The 21896-nt window shown below is 45.6% G+C and overlaps 1 protein-coding gene across 1 annotated transcript in view; it reads right to left on the reverse strand.

The window, feature by feature from the left end:
• The window catches only part of LOC120988597 (probable N-acetyltransferase 16), a 147716-nt gene that overhangs the window by 92982 nt on the left and 32838 nt on the right, over positions 1–21896 (reverse strand). Inside the window, exon 3 of the mRNA XM_040416166.1 lies at positions 3704–3928. Coding sequence (XP_040272100.1) covers positions 3704–3928 — 225 coding nt within the window. The remainder of the gene's footprint in view (positions 1–3703; positions 3929–21896) is intronic.

Raw genomic sequence — 21896 nt, forward strand, 5'->3', positions numbered from 1 at the left:
CTGTAGATTCATCGATGAACAGTCCCAGATGAGGAATGACCCCAGCCTCGACTTCCTGGAGTTCAATACTACAGCTTCAGCGACACCATCATCAAGGTATGAAAGTATTGTGCATAAACACAGAGACTTTAAGAGCAGCGTGAATGTTAGAAAGACTAACCTACCATCATCTGCAGTACCCACTGGTAGACAGTACACTACCTCATCAGGAGACAAGGCCTTCAATCGTGAATGTCCCATTCATAAAAAACCACACTCACTGAACAAATGCAGAGGATTTAGATCCAAAACCATACAGGAGCGCAAGAAAGTCCTCACCGAGCTTGGGGTATGTTTCAAGTGCTGCGCTTCATTGGAGCACATGGCTAAGGACTGTAAATCCATTATCAAATGTGAGGAGTGTCATAGTGATAGACATGCCTCAGCTATGCACCCAACTCCACTCACAAGGGATTCACCTGCTGCTGTCACCACCAGTCCTGCTCCAAGTCATGGCGGGGAGCCCCAGAACCACGCTAACACAGCCACTGCTGTTTCCTGCTCATGCTTGGACGTATGTGGGGAGGGCCAGAGTGAGAAATGTTGTGCCCGCATATGCCTAATCAAGGTCTACCCGGAGGGGCTACCAGAAAAGGCAGTAAAAATGTATGCCATCATTGACGACCAAAGCAACCGCTCCCTAGCAGGACCTAAATTCTTTGAAGCCTTTGGAATAAAGGGACCATCAGAACCCTACATCTTAAACACCTGCTCAGGTCGCATAGAGACTAGCGGCAGGAGGGCACAAGGATTCATCGCTTGTTCAGTCAGTGGAAATACGGAGATACCTCTACCGACGCTGATCGAATGCGATCAAATACCCAACCATAGGGATGAAATTCCTACCCCGGAAGCTGCATTTCACCATCCACACCTAAGGCACCTGGCCAACGTTATCCCACCTATGGACAACAACGCCGAGATTCTACTCCTGCTTGGCAGAGACAATCTAAGGGTACACAAGGTGCGTCAACAGTGTAATGGTCCCGACTATGCACCATACGCCCAGAGACTGGACTTGGGATGGGTAGTCATAGGAAATGTATGTTTGGATCAGCCAAAAATCCACTCATTCAAAACGTACGTGCGTGGAGATGGACGCACAACTTGCATTAAGCCTTGCCCTCATCACTATGAGGTGAAAGAGAAGCCTCCAGAACTCATACAACCACCTGACGACATTCCTCCCTTTGCCGACAACTTGGGAAGATTAGTCTTTCATACCAGCAAGGACGATGATAAAGTAGCTTTGTCAGTAGAGGACAGAGAATTTATCAAGATAATGGACAATGAGTTCCTTAAAGACGAAACCAATCACTGGGTTTCTCCATTACCCTTCCGAGCAACTAGGGTGAGACTCCCGAACAATAGGGAACAAGCTCTCTCTAGATTTAACTCTCTTCAGCGTACCATGAACAGTAAGCCTGAGATGAGAGAACACATCGTTGCCTTTATCGACAAAATATTCCGCAACAACCATGCCGAACCAGCTCCATCCTTAGGGAAGAATGACGAGTGCTGGTACTTGCCTTCATTTGGAGTGTATCACCCACGGAAACCTAATCAAATTAGGGTTGTTTTCGACTCAAGTGCCAAACATCAAGGTGTATCGCTTAATGATGTCCTTCTCACAGGTCCTAATCTGACGAATAACCTAGTTGGAGTGCTGATGAGGTTCAGAAAAGAGCTCGTTGCCATCACCGCTGACATTGAACAGATGTTCCACTGTTTCGTAGTCAGAGAGGACCACCGGAATTTCCTCAGGTTTCTGTGGTACAAGAATAACGACACCAACGCAGAGATGGCAGAATATCGTATGAGGGTACACGTATTTGGAAACAGCCCTTCACCTGCCGTGGCAACTTACGGCCTTCGGCGAACTGCATTAGAGGGAGAATCCAAGTACGGTAAAGACGCCAGAGACTTTGTAGAAAAGGACTTCTACGTAGACGATGGACTCAAATCACTACCGACCGAAGAAGCGGCTATCGATCTGCTCAAAAGGACTCAAAGTATGTTGTACCAAGCTACACAAAATTGCTTCAAACAGCCTGGCCGTTATGAGGGCCTTCGAATCAGGCGATCATGCACCAGGATTCAAGGACATTAACTTGGGACTGGACAGTCCACCTGTGCAGAGGAGCTTGGGCCTCAGATGGGATCTCTCGGCTGACTCTTTCGGTTTTCAGATAAGTTGTGCAGACAAGCCATTCACAAAACGAGGCGTCCTATCAGTGGTAAACAGCCGATTTGATCCGCTGGGATTTGTAGCGCCCATCACCATACAAGGTAAATCTCTACTGAGACAGTTTTCTGAAACAGTCAAGGATTGGGATACCCCACTTCCCTCCGAGAAAGAGCAAAAATGGGAAGCCTGGAAGCGATCTTTGTGTGCCTTGGATGAGATCCACATCCCGAGATGCTATATTAAAACCTCACTTTCCTCTAGCATAAAGAAAGAACTCCACGTGTTCTCGGATGCCTCCACGGAGGCCATCGCAGCGGTAGCCTATCTGAAGGTGACAGAACCCAACAACCAAAATCACGTTGGATTCGTCTTTGGTCCAGAGTTTCTGCTTGGAGAGGCGGACGAATGTGTACAGGAAGTTTTCAGCATCCAGGATCCGGATAATGATCCAGAAATCTGCACTGAAGTTAGTGCATTAGTCACTGGAACAAAGCAAAATGCCAGCTTCGGTTGTCAGCACTTTGAACGTTTCTCCAGTTGGATGAGACCCATCGAGAACGTCCCTGATGGGTGAACAGGACTGTATCAAGCTTCGCAGATCTTCTCCATTCCAAGTTGCAAAACAGGACTAATCTTTTTTGCATTCTAACATGTTTTTCTTTTACAGGTTGTTTATATTTCATGGACATTCGTCATAGTGAAATCCCCTAAGTGAATTTCAGACGGGGAGTGTGCTGTTCCTTTCATATTGAATTTCTGCACTGTATTATTTCTTGTTTTACCTATGTTGTTTAAGTCTATTGTTCTCTGCTGCCATCTGCTGGCCGGAATTTGTATGCTGCACGCCTCGTTCGTTGTCTATAAAGTTTTATCTCTGGGCGTGGTTTTAGCAGCCTTGGGCCTGGTCACTTCCTGTAGCCTTTTTCAGTGCTGCATTCCTTTGTGACTGGAGACACACACCTTGGCTTGTGAAGGCATCAGTTTTTGACCAGCAGTAGCCTCAGCAGTAGCCTCAGCAGTTACCTCAGCAGTTAGCCTCAGAAAAGACATCCACATCACAGCATCTACTGCATTCCTGTATTGCATCACTGTATGTCACTGCTCTGGATCAATAAACCCACGTTTGATTGCATCCTCATGTCTACGTCTGGATCCATCTAACCTGAGCATCTGCCGGTCCGGTCTGCTCCACTGCTTGGATACGAAGGTAGGCCAGTCACAAAGTTATTATCAGTTACACCTTCATTCGCCTTCATGTGGGGACAGAACAGTATTTGACTCTCTCTCTGTCTCTCTCAATTTCAAGTAGAAAGAGAATCAAACCTTCAAAGGTTCGCTAACCTAAAATATAGATATATAATGTCCTTTCTTTTACCCATCTGCTTGTGGAGGTTTTTGAGTAATGGATTTTTTTTTTTTTTTATTGTTGAAACATAATTGAATCAATACTAAAAGAAAGAAGAAGAAGGAACCCACCTTAGAGTCGATCAGTTTGGTTTTCTTCAACAACGCAGCTGGTGGATTCTCCATTCGAGCGAATCGAATTTTTTTAACTTTTGGATGGTGAGAATATAGAGTATCACATAAAAAGCTTGTAATCAATGCAGCCACGCCACGATTTCTAATCCAAGGTGCTACTCGAAGACCTTGACTTACTGCAGTAGTTCCATCATCAACCAATATGAATGATATGAAACCCACCTGAGAATCCATAAGGAAAAGAGCAAGATGAGCATAGAGTAGGCCACAGAGTTTCTAGTCTACTTTAAATGCATACTTTTGTGAAATTTTGAAGGCCCCCTCCTCCAGCAACTTCTTCATAACCCCTTCCTCCCATGAAATCCCCACTCCTGCATCTAACCAAGATCGCTCTTTCAGCCAAGATTGCTCTTCCAGATATGTCCCAATAGCCACTCTGTCCGTTTCCTACACGTATACTGTATGTCATGTCACTGTATATACTCTCACTGTATAAAATGTCATAGTATAATACTGTTGCGGGGACCCCGACAAAAATATCTTTCAGTATTCCTTCTGGGCAGGCCCCTTCTGAGTTTAGGGCCCCATAGCAGCTTCTTCCCCTGCTTCCAATATAGCTATACCCCTGGCAGCATCAGCTATACATCCAGAAGTATTAGTAGTAAATGTAGTTGTCCCTGCTGGTTTTGGAAAGGCGCATAATATTGTTGAGCATAAAGAGGATGAGATTGTGGACTGGATGGCTCACTCCTCTCAGTCACAGTAGGATGAAGGGGAGGTGACTTCTGAATCTGACACTGTTCCGTGGAGCCAGGGGTCACAGCATTCCTTTGCTCCTCCTCCTTGCAGCCCCAGAGAAGGCTTTCAGTTGAGTCCTCTCAGTCTTCACTACACCATTCTTTTTCCTAAGAAGTGGCAAGAAAATCTCACCATGCCCTATGAAAGATAGTCAAGAGAGTCTCCCTGTTGACGACTTGTGTGAGAGCAATCAGTGTTTGTCCTGCCCAGAGGAGGAGGTTTAGGAGAAGGCTGCAGATCCCATGAATAGCTGTGTTGGTGATGGTGATAGCTAGGGTATTGGCGTTGGGGGCAGCGGCAGTGGCAGTCGGGCAAATGCAGTGGAGTGGAGGGGGTAAAGGAACTCATCATGATATCTCACGGTCTGATAAAAGCAGCAGAGACAGTTTGGATTCCGATGACCATTGTGTTTTGGACAGGACCTGGGAGTCTGATTGGGGCGCTGAGGAGCAGGCAACACCAGAGGAGTAGGGTGGCAGCAGCGGCAGTAGCAGCAATAAAGAGCAGAGGTGACATACCTCCCAAAGAAAAGCCAGGGCCATGTCTGCTTCGGGATCTGGTGATGCCGCTGACACTGTGGGTGGGATAGGCTCAACGTGTGCCAAAACTAAGCTGAGCTCGGATTCCTCTAGCTCTACAAAAGTATCTCACATGTGGCAGTTTTTCTCCACTTTACCAGAAGATGAAACATTGCCCTTTTTATGCTTTCAGGTTCACACCATGGTGGACCTGGAGAAGCTATACGGGCAGGGACAGTACATGTCTTTCACGGCCCACTGGGTCAATATTTTTTGCTGCAGCAGCGAAGCTGGACACCAGCAACAAGGCCAGGTCTTTTTGACCCCCGACCTGGCTCCCACACCAGGAACTTATCCGCCTCCTCCTTCATGGACACTCTCCCGTCCACAACAGCAGGACAGCATCACTCCCACTCCCCTTCCTTCCTATTACATGTGTAAAGTCAAGTGATCCCACACCCTTTTGCAGCTGATTGGCCTGGATGAGAGTAGCTACACAGACCAGCAGTTGCAAGTACAACAGGCAGCAAATATCTAGCTGGCTATCATCCGGCTGACTCCAACTGGGCAAGGTGGTCAGTGACAGTGGACGCAACATCATGGCCGCTCTGAACCTGGGGGAAATAACACATGCTCTTGGCATGGTGAACCTCATCAACCTAGTGGTGCAATGCTTTTTAAATAAGTACACTGGCTTGCACAAGGTGCTAGCAATGTCAAGGATACTGTTCTCGCATTTCAGCCATTCTTACGTGGTGAGGAACGCTCTCCTGAACTTGCAGCAACAGAACCTTCTGCTGCTACACTGCTTAATCCACGACATTCCAACTCACTGGAATTCAACATTGCGCATGCTAGAGTATCTGTGCAAGCAGTGGAAAGCCTTGAACAATTTTGTCATGCACCAGACCACCTCAGAAGGGAGCATGTGTTGTTTCCAGGACGGGCAGCTTATGCCGTTCATGCTATATTTGTCTATTCCTCTCATATTAATTTTAGGACAGACACTGGAGCTCATGCAGCCAGGAACAATGGCAGAAGAAGAAGAGCTAATGCATCTTGCTGTCTGCCCTGTAGCTGTTGGGGACCCACTAGGAGAAACTCCAATGTAGGAAGAGGAGGATGAGGATCAGGAGCTGCCATTGCAGGAGTCTGAGTTGGAGGAACAAGAGGAGAATGTTAATAATGGCACAGCCCAGGACATCCAATCGTCTCAGCAGGTGGACGGAGCCAGACATAAATGGCTCCTTGGGCACGCTAGCCAGAATGGCATGCTGTATGCTTGCTTGTTTACACAATGAAAGGAATATAATTGACATCAGGCAGTCTAATCATTACTGGATAGCCATACTTTTACATCCTCACTACCAAAGCAAAATGGGGGAATGTACATGGGGGAAAAAATACATGATTACCAGGTAAGACTGCAGCTTGCTGCAGCTTTTGGCGAGCAGACACCTGCCGCCAGAGTTTTTGAAACGGAGGCCTCTCTCCGCTCACCACAAGCAACAGAAGCCAAAGCAGCAGCAGCCAGTTCAGTCTCCTTAACATGATGAAGCAGTTTTTCCACGTGCTTTGCCAGGATGAGGGCAATCGGCAATCTGAGACCTCCCACCTTATCACCCAGGTTCAGGCCTATCTAAACTCTGGCCAGTCTCTGATGCAGATTCTGTTCCCTGACCCTATGTAAAGGCAGGGCAAGCATACAAAACAGTGGCCTGAACAGGCACAACACACTCTCTTTCCTTCTTTCTTGCCCAGCCTCCAGTGGAGTGATTTGAACTTTTATAATTTTTTTAAATATTTTCCAAAACTTTTTTACATTTTTTTTGAAGTCACCATAGGTGGCAATAACTAGCAAACGTTAGAGTGCCATTTGGATTCTGTGATGGATATTTATCCATCACCAAATACACCATTCACAGTATCACACCACAGTGTTGCCACCTGCGGGTCTGTGTTGGAATATACCAATAATAGTTGTTGGACCCTGCTTGAGGATCCGAGTCATCACCAGCATATTACAACTTCCCTGATCTCAGCCAGCGAACAGGCGTGGGATTACGTGGCTCCTGTGTCTTCGCTGCTCAAAGGCCTTGTTCACATTTGAGGGGTTAAATGTATGCCGTTGACCTTATGGCTGAACACAGACATTCCCCACAGACCTCTGCTCTTTGAAACTGCAGAAACCTCACAATTATGGACGGCCGCTGCACTTGCGAGAGGGCACTATGTTTACGACTTCCAATGTACATAATGTATATGGCAGAGTTTTGAGGTGGAGAAATAGTGGATAAATAGTGTACAAAAGTGATAGAAGGCATAATAAGCAGCAGGTAGATACATAGTATACAAAGTAAAGAAACATCTTCGGGATCTTGGTAAGCTCTCATTGTGTGCACACAACACCCAAGATGGTGGATAACAGGGAGACAGATAGTGTGGTCAGAAGATGTGGATGACACACACCAGTGCACACACTAGGCTGGACACAGAATCTTCTTGTAACAGGATTTTGTGTGCTGTATGAATGTGCGCTATTAGCTAATACCCTCTGGAATGTGTCCTTGAAGATCCATCTTTCTTTAAAGAAATGCAATGCAATCTGAAAGCACCATGTTATAGAGGAGGATAAGCTGAGCTCCTTCTCTATAACATGGTGCTGTCAGATTGCATTAGATTTTGTGGTGTCAGGTCCTCTTTAAAGCAGAAGAAAGAGTAAAAATAAGGAAAAATTAAACCCCCTCCATATATTCCACCCCTGGGCCCACCACTTTATTTAACTTCAAACAATGGCAGGTCATCCAAATGGGAAGGAACCATCCTACCAACCATGGCACAACCACACATATAGAAAGAACTGATTTGAGATATTTTTGATGATTATTATACGGGGGTCGGCCTTAGTTTCAAAAGCAGCTTGATGCTAGAAATAAAACACTTTTGAGCAGCTACTTACGAGCTACCATTGAACTATGAAACCGTCCTCTTAAATTTCCCCCTGTTAATTTAGAACATGATGACATATCATAACCCAAAAGTAATAGATGTAGGACATCAACCTAAGGCCTCATGCACACAACCACGTGATGGCCTTTATAGTGTCACAGCCTCCGGTAAAAGTTAGGGCATACCTGTATGCCCAGGTGCGCCAAGGTGTTAAAGGGACTCTAACACCTCCAAAATCAAGTTCAAAGAAGGCATACTGCCGTGTAGGGTACATACCCTGACTCATAACCATATACCTTTCTTGTGAAAATCTGGTCTGCTAATCGTGAGAAATGCTTATTTTTAATTTTAAGTAATTAAGTTTTTTAGTGCACTGTGGGTGACCTGGCGTCTCCTGCATCATTACTACCAGCTATAAAATCTGAAGGACTGTCAATCTAACAAGAGGGGGAGATGTTGGGTTGCATTATTGGTGAAGTGATGATGCATAAAATGGAGCAGCCCCACCCCCGGTGTTGGAGTAAGGAATGATTGGGCATGCTGGATTTCAACATGCCTGATCCTTTGTTCCTGCAGTAGATAAGACTTTACTACAGGTACCTGGCAGTAGCTTATATTTCTCTCCCTATTGATATTCTTCAAGAATTTGCCATCTTTAGGCTACTTTCACACTAACATTTTTAGTTTTCCGGTATTGAGATCTCAATACCGGAAAAAAACGCTTCTGTTTTGTCCCCATTCATTGTCAATGGGGACAAAACTGAACTGAACAGAACGGAATCCTCCAAAATGCATTCCGTTCCATTTAGTTGCGTTCCTATACTGGAGAGCAAACCGCAACATGTTGTAGTCTGCTTTCCGTTCTGGGATGCGGAGCAAGATGGATCCGGCATGACCCCCAATGCAAGTCAATGGTGACGGATCCATTTTCTCTGCCACAATAGAAAACGGATCAGTCCCCCATTGACTTTTAATGGAGTTTATGATGGATTCGTCTTGGCAATGTTAAAAATAAAAATCACAGTACAGACTATTCCCGAGGGTAATATAAATCGTGATGGTCTAGTGAAGTTAAGTATAGTCACAGAAAACCATCCTTTAACACTTAGCCTTTATTCATATGTCTAGATATAAAACACATTAAATACACCAAATAGGCAAAACGAACATAACACAAAACGAAAAAAATAATTCCTGTTGTGAAAGAGTCAATCCTCACAGTAGTGGGCGACAAAATGGCAGGGTCTCGTATGATAAACGATGCTTGTGGGACTGTCCTTAAAGGTGACTCTATCTTCGTTCTGCCCTGCCTGGAACGGAATGGCCCCCCCAATAGGGGCGATCCCATGTCAGGAACCTCCTGGACGCCCTCGAATGGCCCTGATCGGGAAGTGTAGAACAAGCAACAGTTGGCTCGTCTAGACTTTACCATGTAAAAATAAACGTACCAAAAATAATAAACAGTAACACAAATGGAAAATACAGTTGCATATCAACTCCCATCAACAAGGGACGAGTCACGTGGTAGCTAAAAGAATACCACAGTTGTTAAGTGGTAATATTATGGGATGTGTGAAATTAAGACATCCCTATCCCAACGCGTTTCGCCTGAAAACTTGGGGGGCTCATCAGGGGACGCTGAAGAAGCTTATGGAGGTATAGCTAGTGTTCACACAAATACAAATCAGTGCACATTAACACAATAAAAGTGGAGTTGAAGGAACAAAATACATCGACTGTCAGCAATCAGCTAAACAGACAACAAACCCCTCCTGTTTAGTCATATGGTTGATACTTGTCTGCAGACGGTGTAGTGCGATAATATATAAGATTATACCAGACAAGGGCAGCAGCCGTATGAGAAGGGCACCTGCAACAGAACAATAGATACAGGGCTCGGCACATGAGAAAGAAAAACAGCTGTATCACCTTGTGTGGTATGACAATATAACATTTACAAAGCCAGGTGCACTCTGCTGTCTTACTAAACCCTCATACTGATGTTAAAATTGAGAGATTAGCCAACATATCTTACTGTGGAGGACATGTCTGAGCCCGAGCACAGCGCCAAGGTTTCTCAAATAGCTTGGGACCTAACTAGAGTTGAGCGAACACCTGGATGTTCGGGTTCGAGAAGTTCGGCCGAACTTCCCGGAAATGTTCGGGTTCGGGATCCGAACCCGACCCGAACTTCGTCCCGAACCCGAACCCCATTGAAGTCAATGGGGACCCGAACTTTTGGGCACTAAAAAGGCTGTAAAACAGCCCAGGAAAGAGCTAGAGGGCTGCATAAGGCAGCAACATGTAGGTAAATCCCCTGCAAACAAATGTGGATAGGGAAATGAATTAAAATAAAAATTAAAAAAATAAAAATTAACCAATATCAATTGGACAGAGGTCCCATAGCAGAGAATCTGGCTTCACATCAGCAGAGAATCAGTCTCTTCATGCCATAGCAAAGAATCTGGCTTCATGTCATAGCAAAGAATCTGGCTTCATGTCAGCAGAGAATCAGTCTCTTCATGCCATAGCAGAGAATCTGGCTTCATGTCATAGCAGAGAATCAGGCTTCACGTCACCCACCACTGGAACAGGCCACTGTCACACATTTAGGCCCCGGCACCCAGACAGAGGAGAGAGGTCCCGTAACAGAGAATCTGGCCTTATGTCAGCACAGAATCTGTCTTCATGTCATAGCAGAGAATCAGGCTTCACGTCACCCACCACTGGAACAGGCCACTGTCACACATTTAGGCCCCGGCACCCAGACAGAGGAGAGAGGTCCTGTAACAGAGAATCTGGCCTTATGTCAGCGCAGAATCAGTCTTCATGTCATAGCAGAGAATCAGGCTTCACGTCACCCACCACTGGAACAGGCCACTGTCACATATTTAGGCCCAGGCACCCAGGCAGAGGAGAGAGGTCCCGTAACAGAGAATCTGGCCTTATGTCAGCGCAGAATCAGTCTTCATGTCATAGCAGAGAATCAGGCTTCACGTCACCCACCACTGGAACAGGCCACTGTCACATATTTAGGCCCAGGCACCCAGGCAGAGGAGAGAGGTCCCGTAACAGAGAATCTGGCCTTATGTCAGCGCAGAATCAGTCTTCATGTCATAGCAGAGAATCAGGCTTCACGTCACCCACCACTGGAACAGGCCACTGTCACACATTTAGGCCCAGGCACCCAGGCAGAGGAGAGAGGTCCCGTAACAGAGAATCTGGCCTTATGTCAGCGCAGAATCAGTCTTCATGTCATAGCAGAGAATCAGGCTTCACGTCACCCACCACTGGAACAGGCCACTGTCACATATTTAGGCCCAGGCACCCAGGCAGAGGAGAGAGGTCCCATAACAGAGAATCTGGCCTTATGTCAGCGCAGAATCAGTCTTCATGTCATAGCAGAGAATCAGGCTTCACGTCACCCACCACTGGAACAGGCCACTGTCACACATTTAGGCCCCGGCACCCAGACAGAGGAGAGGTTCATTCAACTTTGAGTTGCCCCGCAATATAATGGTAAAATGAAATTAAAAATAGTATTGAATGAGGAAGTGCCCTGGAGTAGAATAATATATTGTTAAGGGGAGGTAGTTAATATCTAATCTGCACAAGGGATGGACAGGTCCTGTGGGATCCATGCCTGGTTCATTTTTATGAACGTCAGCTTGTCCACATTGGCTGTAGACAGGCGGCTGCGTTTGTCTGTAATGACGCCCCCTGCCGTGCTGAATACACGTTCAGACAAAACGCTGGCCGCCGGGCAGGCCAGCACCTCCAAGGCATAAAAGGCTAGCTCTGGCCACGTGGACAATTTGGAGACCCAGAAGTTGAATGGGGCCGAACCATCAGTCAGTACGTGGAGGGGTGTGCACAGGTACTGTTCCACCATGTTAGTGAAATGTTGCCTCCTGCTAACACGTTCCGTATCAGGTGGTGGTGCAGTTAGCTGTGGCGTGTTGACAAAACTTTTCCACATCTCTGCCATGCTAACCCTGCCCTCAGAGGAGCTGGGCGTGACACAGCTGCGTTGGCGACCTCTTGCTCCTCCTCTGCCTTCGCCTTGGGCTTCCACTGGTTCCCCTGTGACATTTGGGAATGCTCTCAGTAGCGCGTCTACCAACGTGCGCTTGTACTCGCGCATCTTCCTATCACGCTCCAGTGTAGGAAGTAAGGTGGGCACATTGTCTTTGTACCGGGGATCCAGCAGGGTGGCAACCCAGTAGTCCGCACACGTTAAAATGTGGGCAACTCTGCTGTCGTTGCGCAGGCACTGCAGCATGTAGTCGCTCATGTGTGCCAGGCTGCCCAGAGGTAAGGACAAGCTGTCCTCTGTGGGAGGCGTATCGTCATCGTCCTGTGTTTCCCCCCAGCCACGCACCAGTGATGGGCCCGAGCTGCTTTGGGTGCCACCCCGCTGTGAACATGCTTCATCCTCATCCTCCTCCACCTCCTCCTCATCCTCGTCCTCCTTGTCCTCCAGAAGTGGGACCTGTCTGGCCACATTTGTACCTGGCCTCTGGTGTTGCAAAAAACCTCCCTCTGAGTCACTTCGAAGAGACTGGCCTGAAAGTGCTAAAAATGACCCCTCTTCCTCCTCTTCCTCCTGGGCCACCTCCTCTTCCATCATTGCCCTAAGTGTTTTCTCAAGGAGACATAGAAGTGGTATTGTAACGCTGATAACGGCGTCATCGCCACTGGCCATGTTGGTGGAGTACTCGAAACAACGCAACAGGGCACACAGGTCTCGCATGGAGGCCCAGTCATTGGTGGTGAAGTGTGTCTGATCCGCAGTGCGACTGACCCGTGCGTGCTGCAGCTGAAACTCCACTATGGCCTGCTGCTGCTCGCACAGTCTGTCCAGCATATGCAAGGTGGAGTTCCACCTGGTGGGTACGTCGCATATGAGGCGGTGAGCGGGAAGGCCGAAGTTACGCTGTAGCGCAGACAGGCGAGCAGCGGCAGGGTGTGAACACCGGAAGCGCGAACAGACGGCCCGCACTTTATGCAGCAGCTCTGACATGTCGGGGTAGTTGCGAATGAACTTCTGCACCACCAAATTCAGCACATGCGCCAGGCAAGGGATGTGCGTCAAAACGGCTAGTCCCAGAGCTGCAACGAGATTTCGCCCATTATCGCACACCACCAGGCCGGGCTTGAGGCTCACCGGCAGCAACCACTCGTCGGTCTGTTGTTCTATACCCCGCCACAACTCCTGTGCGGTGTGGGGCCTGTGCCCCAAACATATGAGTTTCAGAATGGCCTGCTGACGTTTACCCCGGGCTGTGCTGAAGTTGGTGGTCAAGGTGTGTGGCTGACTGGATGAGCAGGTGGAAGAAGAGGAGGAGGAATCTGAGTAGGAGGAGGAGGAGACAGGAGGCAAAGAATGTTGCCCTGCGATCCTTGGCGGCGGAAGGACGTGCGCCAAACAGCTCTCCGCCTGGGGCCCAGCCGCCACTACATTTACCCAGTGTGCAGTTAGGGAGATATAGCGTCCCTGGCCGTGCTTACTGGTCCACGTATCTGTGGTTAGGTGGACCTTGCCACAGATGGCGTTGCGCAGTGCACACTTGATTTTATCGGACACTTGTTTGTGCAGGGAAGGCACGGCTCTCTTGGAGAAGTAGTGGCAGCTGGGAACAACATACTGTGGGACAGCAAGCGACATGAGCTGTTTGAAGCTGTCTGTGTCCACCAGCCTAAATGACAGCATTTCATAGGCCAGTAGTTTAGAAATGCTGGCATTCAGGGCCAGGGATCGAGGGTGGCTAGGTGGGAATTTACGCTTTCTCTCAAATGTTTGTGAGATGGAGAGCTGAACGCTGCCGTGTGACATGGTTGAGATGCTTGGTGACGCAGGTGGTGGTATTGGTGGTACATCCCATGTTTGCTGAGCGGCAGGTGCCAACGTTCCTCCAAAGGCAGAGGCGGCAGCAGCAGAAGAGGTAGCAGGGGGAGCCTGAGTGACTTCCTTGTTTTTAAGGTGTTTACTCCACTGCAGTTCATGCTTTGCATGCAGGTGCCTGGTCATGCAGGTTGTGCTAAGGTTCAGAACGTTAATGCCTCGCTTCAGGCTCTGATGGCACAGCGTGCAAACCACTCGGGTCTTGTCGTCAGCACATTGTTTGAAGAAGTGCCATGCCAGGGAACTCCTTGAAGCTGCCTTTGGGGTGCTCGGTCCCAGATGGCGGCGGTCAGTAGCAGGCGGAGTCTCTTGGCGGCGGGTGTTCTGATATTGCCCACTGCTCCCTCTTTTGCTACGCTGTTGGCTCGGTCTCACCACTGCCTCTTCCTCCGAACTGTGAAAGTCAGTGGCACGACCTTCATTCCATGTGGGGTCTAGGACCTCATCGTCCCCTGCATCGTCTTCCACCCAGTCTTGATCCCTGACCTCCTGTTCAGTCTGCACACTGCAGAAAGACGCAGCAGTTGGCACCTGTGTTTCGTCATCATCAGAGACGTGCTGAGGTGGTATTCCCATGTCCTCATCATCAGGAAAAATAAGTGGTTGTGCGTTAGTGCATTCTATCTCTTCCACCCCTGGGGAAGGGCTAGGTGGATGCCCTTGGGAAACCCTGGCAGCAGAGTCTTCAAACAGCATAAGAGACTGCTGCATAACTTGAGGCTCAGACAGTTTCCCTGATATGCATGGGGGTGATGTGACAGACCGATGGGCTTGGTTTTCATGTGCCATCTGTGCGCTTTCTGAAGAAGACTGGGTGGGAGATAATGTGAAAGTGCTGGATCCACTGTCGGCCACCCAATTGACTAATGCCTGTACCTGCTCAGGCCTTACCATCCTTAGAACGGCATTGGGCCCCACCAAATATCGCTGTAAATTCTGCTGGCTACTGGGACCTGAGGTAGTTGGTTCACTAGGACGTGTGGCTGTGGCAGAACGGCCACGTCCTCTCCCAGCACCAGAGGGTCTACTAACACCACCACGACCATGTCCACGTCCGCGTCCCTTATTAGATGTTTTCCTCATTGTTCCCGTTCACCACAATTTTGAGAATGGCAAATTTGGGAATAGTTTTCCAACCCAGAACAAAAAGTGTGCTTTTACGGTGACTACAAATAACTTGACCAGCTAAAACAGTACAGATTTGGTTGAATAGAAATGTCAGGCCTGTTTTTTTTTTTTGCGCTGTGTGACAGGTATAGGTTTAATCACAGAATTAGACTTCTATCTGCACGGTAGCGTGTGTCTTAGGTTTTTCTGAATGACACTATCAGCACCTTCAATGTAAGATATCCTTTTTGGGATAGATTTCAAGTAGGCCTCATATACCAGAAACTAGTTATTTTGAGAATGGCAAATTTGGGAATAGTTTTTCAACCCAGAACAAAAAGTGTGCTTTTACGGTCACTACAAATAACTTGACCAGCTAAAACAGTACAGATTTGGTTGAATAGAAATGACAGGTCTATTTTTTAGGCGCTGGGTGACAGGCTCAACTTGCCCCTTATGTAGTATATGGCCAAAAAATAACCACACTATTGATGGTTAAATGCACTTGGGTGACACAGGCTCAGCCTGCACCAGATGTAGTATATGGCCAAAAAATAACCAGACTGTTGATGGTTAAATGCACTTCGGTGACACAGGCTCAGCCTGCAGCTGATGTAGTATATGGCCAAAAAATAACCAGACTGTTGATGGTTAAATGCACTTTGGTGACACAGGCTCAGCCTGCACCTAATGTAGGATATAGCACAAAATAACCACACTATTGATGGTTAAATACACTTGGTGATAGCTCGTGCTGGCGCACCACAAGTCACGAAATGGCCGCCGATCACCCCAGAAAAAAGTGATCTAAAAACGCTCTGGGCAGCCTCAAAAAAGTGAGCAAGTCGATATTAGCACTTCAATGATCCACAGCTGCAGATCGATCACAGAAAGAAGTCTTTTGGAGGAGTTAATCTGCCTAATCTCGCCCTAACGTCGCAGCTGCAACCTCACCCTATGCTTGAATCAGCAGAGTGACGTGCAGCGCTACGTGACCCAAGCTTATATAGAGGCTGGGTCACATGCTGCACTGGCCAATCACAGCCATGCCAATAGTAGGCAAGGCTGTGATGGCCTCTTGGGGCAAGTAGTATGACGCTTGTTGATTGGCTGCTTTGCAGCGTTTCAAAAAGCGGCAAGAAAGCGCCGAACACCGAACCCGAACCCGGACTTTTACGAAAATGTTCGGGTTCGCTCATCCCTAGACCTAACACTCACTTACCTGTGCCGCATGGGCAATACCAGGAGCCAGTGGGCAAATTACAGGAGCGGCTTGAGCACTTCCTGTTTGTTTAACACCACGCCATTTTTTCTGTTGGTTTGTATATAGAGATACTTGGAGGTATATAAACTCCAATTTAAATGTGACGGTTTTCCATCTACAGGCTACATTTAGGGACACCCTCAAGGCCTGGGTCATATCAGCCAGTCTTTTAAGTAAAAGTTTGGTGTTCAGCGATTTAATGGCACTTTTTGAATGGGTGCAGTGCAGCCAATCAACAATCGTTTGACTCTTGTGCCCTTAGAAGCCAACACAGCCATGCCTACTAATGGCATGGCTGTGATTGGCCAGTGCAGCATGTGACTCAGCCTCTATATAAGCTGGAGTCACGTAGCTCCGCACGTCACTCTGCTCTTACTAGTGTAGTGAGAGGATGCTGCAGCTGTGAGGGAGAGAATAGGAAATGATCTGTTATCAGAACTTGTTAACTCTTAAATCAACAGCTATTGTGTTTTGAGTGTGCAGTGCAAACTTTTTTTACCCTGCCCCGAGCCCAGTGACACAGAAAAATAACTTTTATCCGTCTGTTAGTTAGGTGGGCGTCGGCGGCCATTTTGTGCAAGTTCAGTGCACTAGCACTGCATATGTGCCAGGGACAATAATTTAACCCTGTTCTTTTAGTTCAGTGGGCAACATATACCCATTTTTTAAGTGCACCTGCACTGCATATGTGCCAGGGGAAGGCAAAATAATATAGGGAATTGTTCTGTGAGTTCAGGGACCCAGGGGGTGACATATTAAAAAAAAATTCTGCAAAGTACAATCCAAGAAAATCCATCTGTTAGATTCTGTAGGGACAAATTATTTATTTTTTGCTAAAAAGTACATTTGCGCCCTGCACTGCGTTTGTGACAGTCCAAAACAAGTGTTTAATACCGAAGTTATATTCTTGGTTTAAAAAAAACACCCATTTTGTGCAAGACCCAAAATTTTGGGCCTTTTTTTGCATTTGTGACAGTCAAATAAAAGCTTTAAATACTGCAGTTATATTCTGGGTTTAAAAAAACATAAATTTTGTGCAAAACACTACATTTGGGGCCTTTGCTGCATTTCTGACAGTCAAATACAAGCTTTAACTCCTTAAGGACCTGGCTCATTTTCACCTTCAGGACCACGCCATTTTTTGCAAATCTGACCAGTGTCACTTTATGTGGTGATAACTTTGAAACGCTTTGACTTATCCAGGCCATTTTGAGATAGTTTTTTCGTCACATATTGTACTTCATGACACTGGTAAAATGGAGTAAAAAAAAATACCAAATATTGCCAAAAATGTTGAAAAATTAGCAAATTTCCAAGTTTCAATTTCTCTACTTCTATAATACATAGTAATACCTACAAAAATAGGTATTACTTTACATTCCCCATATGTCTACTTCATGTTTGGATCATTTTGGGAATGACATTTTATTTTTTGGGGTTGTTACAAGGCTTAGAAGTTTAGAAACAAATCTTGTAATTTTTCAGAAATTTTCAAAAACCCACTTTTCAAGGACCAGTTTAGATCAAGTCACTTTGTGAGGCTTACATAATAGAAACCACCCAAAAATGACCCCATTCTAGAAACTACACCCCTCAAGGTATTCAAAACTGATTTTACAAACATCGTTAACCCTTTAGGTGTTCCACAAGAATTAATGGAAAATAGAGATACAATTTAAAAATTTCAGTTTTTTGGCAGATTTTCCATTTTAATAATTTTTTTCCAGTTACGAAGCTAGGGTTAACAGCCAAACAAAACTCAATATTTATGGCTCTGACTCTTTAGTTTACAGAAACACCCCATATGTGGTCGTAAACTGCTGTACAGGCACACGGCAGAGCGCAGAAGGAAAGGAATGCCATACGGTTTTTAAAAGGCAGATTTTGCTGGACTGTTTTTTTTGACACCATGTCCCATTTAAAGCCCCCCTGATGCACCCCTAGAGTAGAAACTCCAAAAAAGTGACCCCATTCTATAAACTACACCCCTCAAGGTATTCAAAACTGATTTTACATACTTTGTTAACCCTTTAGGTGTTCCACAAGAATTAATGGAAAATAGAGATACAATTTCAAAATTTCACTTTTGGCAGATTTTCCATTTTAATAATTTTTTTCCAGTTACAAAGCAAGGGTTAACAGCCAAACAAAACTCAATATTTATGGCTCTGATTCTATAGTTTACAGAAACACCCCATATGTGGTCGTAAACCGCTGTACGGGAAAACTGCAGGGCGCAGAAGGAAAGGAATGCCATACGGTTTTTGGAAGGCAGATTTTGCTGGACTGGTTTTTTGACACCATGTCCTATTAGAAGCCCCCCTGATGCACCCCTAGAGTAGAAACTCCATAAAAGTGACCCCATTTTAGACACTACGGGATAGGGTGGCAGTTTTGTTGGTACTAGTTTAGGGTACATATGATTTTTGGTTGCTCTATATTACACTTTATGTGAGGAAAGGTAACAAGAAATATCTGTTTAGGCACGGTTTTTATTTTTTGTTATTTACAACATTCATCTGACAGGTTAGATCATGTGGTATTTTTATAGACCAGGTTGTCATGGACGCTGTGATACCTAATATGTATACTTTTTTTTATTTATGTAAGTTTTACACAATGATTTCATTTTATTTATTTTTTAATCATGTTTTTAGTGTTTCCATAGTCTGAGAGCCATAATTTTTTCAGTTTTTGGGCGTTTATCTTGGGTATGGTATGATTTTTGCGGAATGAGATGACGGTTTTATTGGCACTCTTTTGGGGTGCATATGACTTTTTGATCGCTTGCTATTACACTTTTTGTGATGTAAGGGTATAAAATGTGGTTTATTTAGAACAGTTTTATTTTTTTATTTTTTATGGTGTTCATCTGAGGGGTCTCCATATTCTGAGATTGTCTCAAGTAGGGGCAAATTTTTTGCGGGATGAGTTTTAATTTTTTATTTTTTACGGTGTTCATCTGAAGGGTTAGGTCATGTGATATGTTTATAGAGCCGGTCAATACGGACGCGGCGATACCTAATATGTCATAAAAAAATTAACTTTATTTGGGGAAAATGACTTTTTGTTTATTTTTACTTGAAACTTTTAAAAAAATTTGGGGGGGGGAACTTTTTTGACCTTTTTTTTTTACCTTTTTTTTTTTTCCCACTTTGGGACTTTAACTTTTGGGGGTCTAATCCTTTACAATGCAATCCAATACTTCTGTATTGGAATGCATTGGCTGTATGAGTAATACAGTGAGTTACAGTGTATTACTCATACAGCTTCCGGCCTGTGAGATCCAGGGGGCTGGATCTCACAGGCTCGTCACAGGAAGGCAGCGCCGATGCCTCAGGAAAGCATTACGCTGCCTTCCATGCCATCGGGTCCCCCCTACCGCCCCACTGGGACCCGATGGCATCGCCACCAACCGCCGCCGCAACATTGAAAAGCCGCAAACCGCAGGTCCGAATTGACCTGCAATTTGCGGTGATCGCCAACACGGGGGGGGGGGGTCAGGGGACCCCCCCGCGCATTTAGCCAAGGTGCCTGCTCAATGATTAGAGCAGGCATCTTGTTCCGATCACCGCCTGCCGCGCGACGGTGATCGGAAATACACAGGACGTACCGGTACGTCCTGTGTCCTTAAGTACCATGACATCAGGGCGTACCGATACGCCCTGTGTCCGGAACAGGTTAAATACTGCAGTTATAATCTGGGTTTAAAAAAATACTCATTTTGTTCAAGACCCTACATTTTGGGACTTATCTGCATTTCTGAGAGTCCAATACAAGCTTTAAATACTGCAGTTAAATTCTGGGTTTGAAAAAAATACTCATTTTGTTCAAGACACAACATTTTGGGCCTTTGCTGCATTTGTGACAGTCAAATACAAGTTTTAAATACTGCAGTTATATTCTGGGTTTAAAAAAAACACCCATTTTGTGCAAGACCCTACATTTTGGGCTTTTTCTGCGTTTGTGACAGTTAAATACAATCTTTAAATACCGCAGTTATATTCTGGGTTTAAAAAAACACCCATTGTGTGCAACACACTACATTTGGGGCCTTTGCTACATTTGTGACAGTCAAATACAAGCTTTAAATACTGCAGTTATATTCTGGGTTTGAAAGAAATACCCATTTTGTGCAAGACACTACATTTTGGGCCTTTTCTGCATTTCTGAGAGTCCAATACAAGCTTTAAATACTGCAGTTATAATCTGGTTTAAAAAAACACTTATTTTGTGCAAGGCACTACATTTTGAGCCTTTTATGCATTTGTGACAGTCAAATACAAGTTTTAAAATACTGCTGTTATATTCTGTGTTTCAAAAATCACCCATTTTGTGCAAGACACTTCATTTGCGACCTTTACTGCATTTCTGAGAGTCCAATACAAGCGTTAAATACTGCTTTTATATTGTGGTTTGAAAAAAATACCAATTTTATTCAAGACCCTACATTTTGGGAATTTTCTGCATTTCTGAGAGTCCAATACAAGCTTTAAATGCTGCAGTTATACTCTAGGTTTAAAAAAAAACACCCATTTTCTGCAAGAGACTACATTGTGGGCCTTTTCTGCATTTGTGACAGTCAAATACAAGTTTTAAATACTGCTGTTATATTGTGGGTTTCAAAAATCACCCATTTTGTGCAAGACACTACATTTGGGTCCATTGCTTTATTTCTAAGAGTCCAATACAAGCGTTAAATACTGCTGTTATAGTGTGTTTTGAAAAAAAACACACATTTTGTGCAAAACACTACATTTGGGGCCTTTGCTGCATTTGTGACAGTCAAATACAAGCTTTAAATACTGCAGTTATATTCTGGGTTTAAAAAACACCCATTTTGTGCAAGTCCCTACATTTTGGGCTTTTTCTGAATTTGTGACAGTCAAATACAAGCTTTAAATACTGCAGTTATATTCTGGGTTTAAAAAAAACACCCCCATTTTGTGCAAGACACTACATTTGCAGCCTTTGCTGCATTTCTAAGAGTCTAATACAAATGTTAAATACTGCTGTTATACACTGCTCAAAAAAATAAAGGGAACACTTAAACAACACAATGTAACTCCAAGTCAATCACACTTCTGTGAAATCAAACTGTCCACTTAGGAAGCAACACTGAGTGACAATCAATTTCACATGCTGCTGTGCAAATGGGATAGACAACAGGTGGAAATTATAGGCAATTAGCAAGACACCCCCAATAAAGGAGTGGTTCTGCAGGTGGGAACCACAGACCACTTCTCAGTTCCTATGCTTCCTGGCTGATGTTTTGGTCACTTTTTAATGCTGGCGGTGCTTTCACTCTAGTGGTAGCATGAGATGGAGTCTACAACCCACACAAGTGGCTCAGGTAGTGCAGCTTATCCAGTATGGCACATCAATGCGAGCTGTGGCAAAAAGGTTTGCTGTGTCTGTCAGCGTAGTGTCCAGAGCATGGAGGCGCTACCAGGAGACAGGCCAGTACATTAGGAGACGTGGAGGAGGCCGTAGGAGGGCAAAAAACCAGCAGCAGGACCGCTACCTCCGCCTTTGTGCAAGGAGGAACAGGAGGAGCACTGCCAGAGCCCTGCAAAATGACCTCCAGCAGGCCACAAATGTGCATGTGTCTGCTCAAACGTTCATAAACAGACTCCATGAGGGTGATAT

This window comes from Bufo bufo, chromosome 1 (genome assembly GCF_905171765.1).
Source record: "Bufo bufo chromosome 1, aBufBuf1.1, whole genome shotgun sequence".
NCBI lineage: Eukaryota > Metazoa > Chordata > Amphibia > Anura > Bufonidae > Bufo > Bufo bufo.